The 5,458-nt window shown below is 47.3% G+C and overlaps 1 protein-coding gene across 1 annotated transcript; it reads right to left on the bottom strand.

The window, feature by feature from the left end:
• Positions 1-1,302: 1,302 nt before the first annotated feature.
• On the bottom strand, positions 1,303-5,458 carry LOC144941261 (trypsin-like). Its single transcript, XM_078867878.1, has 5 exons — positions 5,419-5,458; positions 3,822-3,981; positions 2,807-3,066; positions 2,111-2,244; positions 1,303-1,452 (listed from the first exon to the last, which is right to left on the bottom strand). Exons 1-5 carry the CDS (start codon positions 5,456-5,458, stop codon positions 1,303-1,305), a joined length of 744 nt encoding a protein of 247 aa, XP_078724004.1.

Below are 5,458 nucleotides of genomic sequence, written 5' to 3'. Positions count from 1 at the left end.
TAATAACGTCCTTCCAATGATTGCTCAGTTTGTGCCCATCTTCTCGGTTGGAGTTGTGTCTGTGTTTATATATTTGGATGGCTTCATGAACAAATCTCTGATGATAGCCGGTGGGTTAGCAGAGTACCTTCGTCTTGGAAAAATTTATTTTGTGTGAGCCCACAGCGTTAAAACAATGATCAGCAACGGCAGAGGTAAATTGGTCCTACCGTGTTTCAGATCTGCCTTGTGTTCACGAACACGGTCCGAGACATGTCGTTTCGTTTCCCCAATGTAACTTCTGCCGCAGCCACAACTTAGTTTGTAGACACCAGGGTATTGCATATCAGGAATCGCATCCTTCACAGATGGGATAAAAGGGGGAGGAGTTGATTTTTATGGGGCGGGTGATATTCAAATGAGGACAATGACGGGTTGTGATTGGCTGGGAGGGTCTCTGAGAGCGCCCGAGGTCACGCTGTAGCCCCGCTTCTGGATGTGGGAGGAGTTTGGCTGTGGGAGGAGTTTGAATCGACCATTGGGAAACCGCTATTAGCCAATGCATTTGCATTGCAACCCTCAAATTATTTTGTATGTGTAGTGACATAGCGCCGACTGCTGTCCAGCAGCGGCAATTGCGCTGGACAGTTAATGCACATGCCATTGAGCATATTACACAGGTATGCCGGCAGGGCGGAGGAACTGGAGCAAGGGTCACGGAAGACGTCATCGGGAAGCCCCTGGAACCTGCGGCTGGACAGCTGTTGGCTGTCTCGGTCGACGCCGTCGGTTCAACGCAGCTAAGCTTGTGTCTAAGCTGGGCTGTACAGTAATGGGAGCAAGAAGGAGGCGATCCTGTGTGTTTACGCCTGAAAGGTGTTACAATAAAAGAAGGTGCCTCCTGCAACTACCTCGTCTCCGACTTGTGATACACTACATATGAATTGATTCAACTCAAGAACTTTCTTGCCAAAACTATTACAATTGCAAGAAAAAAAACACTTATGCAAATGAATTCAAATGACCACTTTGACCAATTTTTACTGACAATTTCTACTTTGAAGTGGAAACTTTTTCTTAAAGGGTTGCAGGTAGGAGCAATAGTGGTCTTCATACTGAGCTATAGACCTGTTACTGAACAGTAAAATCCACTGTTGTGCCGTACTATTCTATGCTCTTGTGTGCTTCACACCGTCACTTTTAAGAAGAAAATAAGACGACAAAAAAATGGTGGCATCAACATTTCAAAGGTTTTATTCGTTTCATGGCATTAAAACTATCATGGTGCTTGTTGCTCGGCAAGGAGGGTTCGAAGTAAGTTGCTCAGTTGGCGGCCATGGTGCTGGCGATCCAGGAGTTGTAGTTGCACACCTTGGTGTACACGCCGGGGTAGTTGGGCAACGCGCAGCCGCGACCCCAGGACACGATGCCCTGCAGCTGGCCATTGCATACGACGGGGCCGCCGGAGTCATTCTGCGGTGGCGGCATCAGGGGTTAGAGCGTCAGGGGTTAGCGGCTGGCTCCTGCATCTAATGTGGTTCCAAGCTTTTCTGGACGCACAGACGACTGCCTTGGACCGCGAGTTTGTGGCCTATTCCAAAAATATTGTCCGTGAAAAACGAAGTGATAAATATTGAGTTAGATGAAAGAGATGTAACCAAAATGTCGATGAGAGAGTAATTAACTTTTTGTGTTCATATGGTGTAAGAGGACCGGAATTCAAGATGCTTTTTCATGAATCTGGGACCCTGGTGCTGCTTGGGGCTCTGAACGTTTGCTTTGTTTGCTTATGCCTGGCACTACCACTAATGAGTGAGGCACTGCTGTTAGTCCATGGGCCCAGACCAGATATTCCACTTGTCAAAACCACCTGAGGAGGCGTAACTTTAGTGGTTACAATCAGTGGGTTGTGACATAATTCACTCTTAATAGCTATATAAACATATCCGCAATATTTTAATCTTGCTACATTGGTACAAATATCTACTTTGGGCCGTGAACTACGACAGTAGTATACTTTGTCTGGATCTGTATGTTTGTTGGAGGTGGCACTGGTTTGTAGCAAGAGGGCAGGTCGACGCTCATACTCCCGTTCAGACTTGTCGACTCAAGTCGATTCAGGGGACCTCACCTGGCAGGAGTCCTTGCCACCCTCCTGGTATCCCAGGCAGATCATGTTGTTGGTGATGTCACCGGGGTAGGAGTTCCTGCAGGAGGTATCACTCAGCACGGGCGCCTGGACGCACATGAGGACATCGGGGCTGCCTGTATGGAGACACGCGGGTGGCAGTGGTGAGGCATCGTGCACTGGGGAAAGATATTGGGGTAACGTGAGGACGGAGAAACTCATAAGCACAGGCTGCGGCAGAAGAGAGTTCAGTGGACTCAGCGTGAAGGTCCCAGTAATGCTGAGACAATGCAATGGGTTGGTAGCTTGTGCCCATTTATAAACCTGGAGAAAAGTAAGCAGAGGAAGACAGCGGAGGAAAGGGCGAGATGAACCAGGCCCCCACGATGGACTGTATGGGCCGCATTCGGCCCGCAGACTGCAGATTACCCACCACTTTATTACATTTTTCTCTGATGTGTTTTTGGGTTGTACTGCGTGTTGTTGGACATGACATCTGACGTTTCGCTGCACGTGCTGGGAGCTCCCAAAAAGTGGAGCGAAACGTTGTTCGTCATGATGAACACGACGTGGTACAGCCCGAAAACACATCCGAGAGCTATACAGAGTGACCACGAAACCGACATTGTAAAATCATTAAAAACTCTTGCTAAAATGGATTTTCCAGGGTAGACGGCCGTCGAAGCGCCGTGTCCTCACCGACGCTGGTCTGGGTCTCGCCCCAGCCGGAGATGGTGCACATGACTCCGGTGTCGACGCAGGAGGAGGGCAGCGGGATGGCCTGCGCGTACTGGTTGAGTGTGGCGGGCGTGGACAGCTTGATGAGCATGATGTCGTTGTCGGTGGAGGCCGATCTGTACTGGGGGTGGCGGATCGCCTTGGAGGCCTGGATCCACTGCTCGTTGCCCTCGGACACGAAGATGTTGTGCTCGCCGATGCGCACAGAGATGCGGGACGGGCTGGGGGTGGAGAAAGTAGATGATTGCAGTGATGATGATTTTTATTTACCGGGGATCGCTTACATTTAGGTTTTAGGTTTTTTTGGGGGTTTTATTTTGGCACAGGTTAAACCCATTGGACCATGAATGCGAATCGTTTATGGGGATCTGGTCACACAATAGAAACCTGGTTACCGCAATAACAATACAACTCGAACAAAACAATCTAAACAAAACTGTACATGGTCAAGTTCCAAATTGTAAGGTCATGCATCAACATGACACAACTAGCACGTATGGTAAGATTAGGTGTACTGTATTTCTATGCCAACACATATACACTCCCCACCATAACCAACCCAAATTGACCAGTGTGGTTGATTGACAAGTGCTGTAACTATTTGATATAATTGCCTTACCAAAACGAACTGCTGGGGCACATCGCCTTGTTGTGGAAAGAGGATGTCGCATACCTTTGCAATCTGCTCATAGCCCTTTCTTGTTTGCTCGCATGGGTCTCATTCAAAATCATATGATCGGCTTCTTCATAGTATTAGCTGTGACACTGCTGCCTCATCGGTGAAGCTCAAGTAAATATTCTTTGTGGCTAGGTTTTAGTTCAACAACATGAGCTTTAATTTTTTTTTCAGATTAGGTCGTGATCAACAGGTTGTAGGTGTACACTGCATTTTACACAAGTCGATGCTACTTCACTGAGACCACCAGACACGCAGCACGCAACGAGATTCGCTCATGTCCACGCGCAGCACACTCACGTCTGGTAGCAGTGAGCGGCAGACACGACCCACTCGCTGGAGATCAGGGAGCCTCCGCAGAAGTGGTATCCGATGTTGAGGGACACCTGCCACGGCTGCGAGTGGGCTGCGCACTCGGAGCCACCCACGATGTGGTCCTCATACATGTATGGGGCCGCCGCTGTCAGCGAAGCAGAGTGTGAATTGGTATCCTGGCCACGGTCAATTACTCAGACCCAACATTCATCGTGAGGATACTCGTCAACAGGATCATGGCCATCGACATTGTCTATAAGGCAAATAGGTGAATCCAAGGGAAGTAATGGAGGCAATGCTACCCCCCTCCCACCCCTGGAGTCCCAAAATAAATTTGTTATTGATATTTACCAGAAAAAACGTACGGACATTTCATGAACACCACTCTTGGGAATATTATAGATCCGCTTCTGTTGTCTCCGTGATGATCATCATCACCAATGTTACCACTAACACAATTACAAAGTCCAATTCCAGCAAAAAAGTCACTCCGCTATGGTTACTAGAAATGTTGCATCACTTGCTCAATCGTCGTTCTTGTCTGATGGACAATATGGGCCCCACAGAAGGAATTTAGAATTTCCACCAATCGCTTGAGAACAAAAACGGACATAAGCCCCATCTTGCACTTGGGTATAATTCAGTTTTAGTCAAAGACCAATTTTCCGGCAGAGCCAAATAAGCAGCACACCTTCCTCTTCTCTGTTAGTTTGGTGATGCACATCACCATAAGAGGCGCAAAGTGTTTCCTATTGAACTAACCTAGCGGAGGCCTACGCTTAATTAAGATACCAAATGACCACTAATGATACCCATCATTCATAAGAGGTTTTTGGGTTAGATCGCGTAAATATTTAAATGTGTCGTGAAAACCCGCCACCACCCGACAAAGCCAACTAGTAAGGGTTGTCACGTAAACAGAACGTGGCCAATTCGTCACTAGTACAGCACACCGGTGTGTTGGAGAGCCAAGCCACCACATTTCCGTGACAACCTTTACTCGTTGGCTGTGTCGGGTGGTGGCGAGTTTTAACGACACATTTATATTAAAATAGGTTTTCCCCTTTTTCTGGCAACAAAACAGGTGGTAAGATGTTAAAACACCAAACTGAAACCTTTAACAAGGAATCATGACTGCATTAACCATAATACTTATGGTCAGAATGCAAAAAAAACATACTCTGATAATATATGAATTGTCTTTCAAACTGATTGGTCCACACTAGAGACAGCTTTCTTTGGAGACTAGTCACAAATGGTGTTAGATCAGAGGACGCCAAAAGGCACCAAAAGGCTTCCTCTGGTCTATACATTTAAATATCTAATCCAAAAACCTTTATTATAGATATTGGTCGCGAAAGCCTGCGTGTTGAACTGATACCCATAATTGTCTGCCCTACTTAAACCAATGCTGTTAAACTGCCAGATGTCTATAGGCAAACATTAGCACGGTTGGATACGTACGGTGCGAAATAAGTGTAGCATACGTACAAAGACCATCTCTGCCGGACATGGGTCCCAGTTCGACCCAAAACCATTCACTACGCAACCAGTTAGCAGTGTAAGTTACACAAAGTCTCACCAGCGGTGCCCACGAGCAGAGCGAAGATGAGTCCGTACAT

Source organism: Lampetra fluviatilis, chromosome 24 (genome assembly GCF_964198595.1).
Source record: "Lampetra fluviatilis chromosome 24, kcLamFluv1.1, whole genome shotgun sequence".
Lineage (NCBI taxonomy): Eukaryota > Metazoa > Chordata > Hyperoartia > Petromyzontiformes > Petromyzontidae > Lampetra > Lampetra fluviatilis.
Note: the sequence above shows the minus strand (reverse complement) of the source record. Positions and strands in the feature narration are given on the sequence as shown.

Coding starts and splice junctions, on each gene's coding strand:
- LOC144941261 (XM_078867878.1), bottom strand. CDS start 5,458: ATGTACGGACTCATCTTCGCTCTGCTCGTGGGCACCGCTG. Junction 3,982..5,418: donor TCTGCTCGTGGGCACCGCTG/GTGAGACTTTGT, acceptor CTTCGCTGACAG/CGGCGGCCCCATACATGTAT. Junction 3,067..3,821: donor GCCGCTCACTGCTACCAGAC/GTGAGTGTGCTG, acceptor CTCCACCCCCAG/CCCGTCCCGCATCTCTGTGC.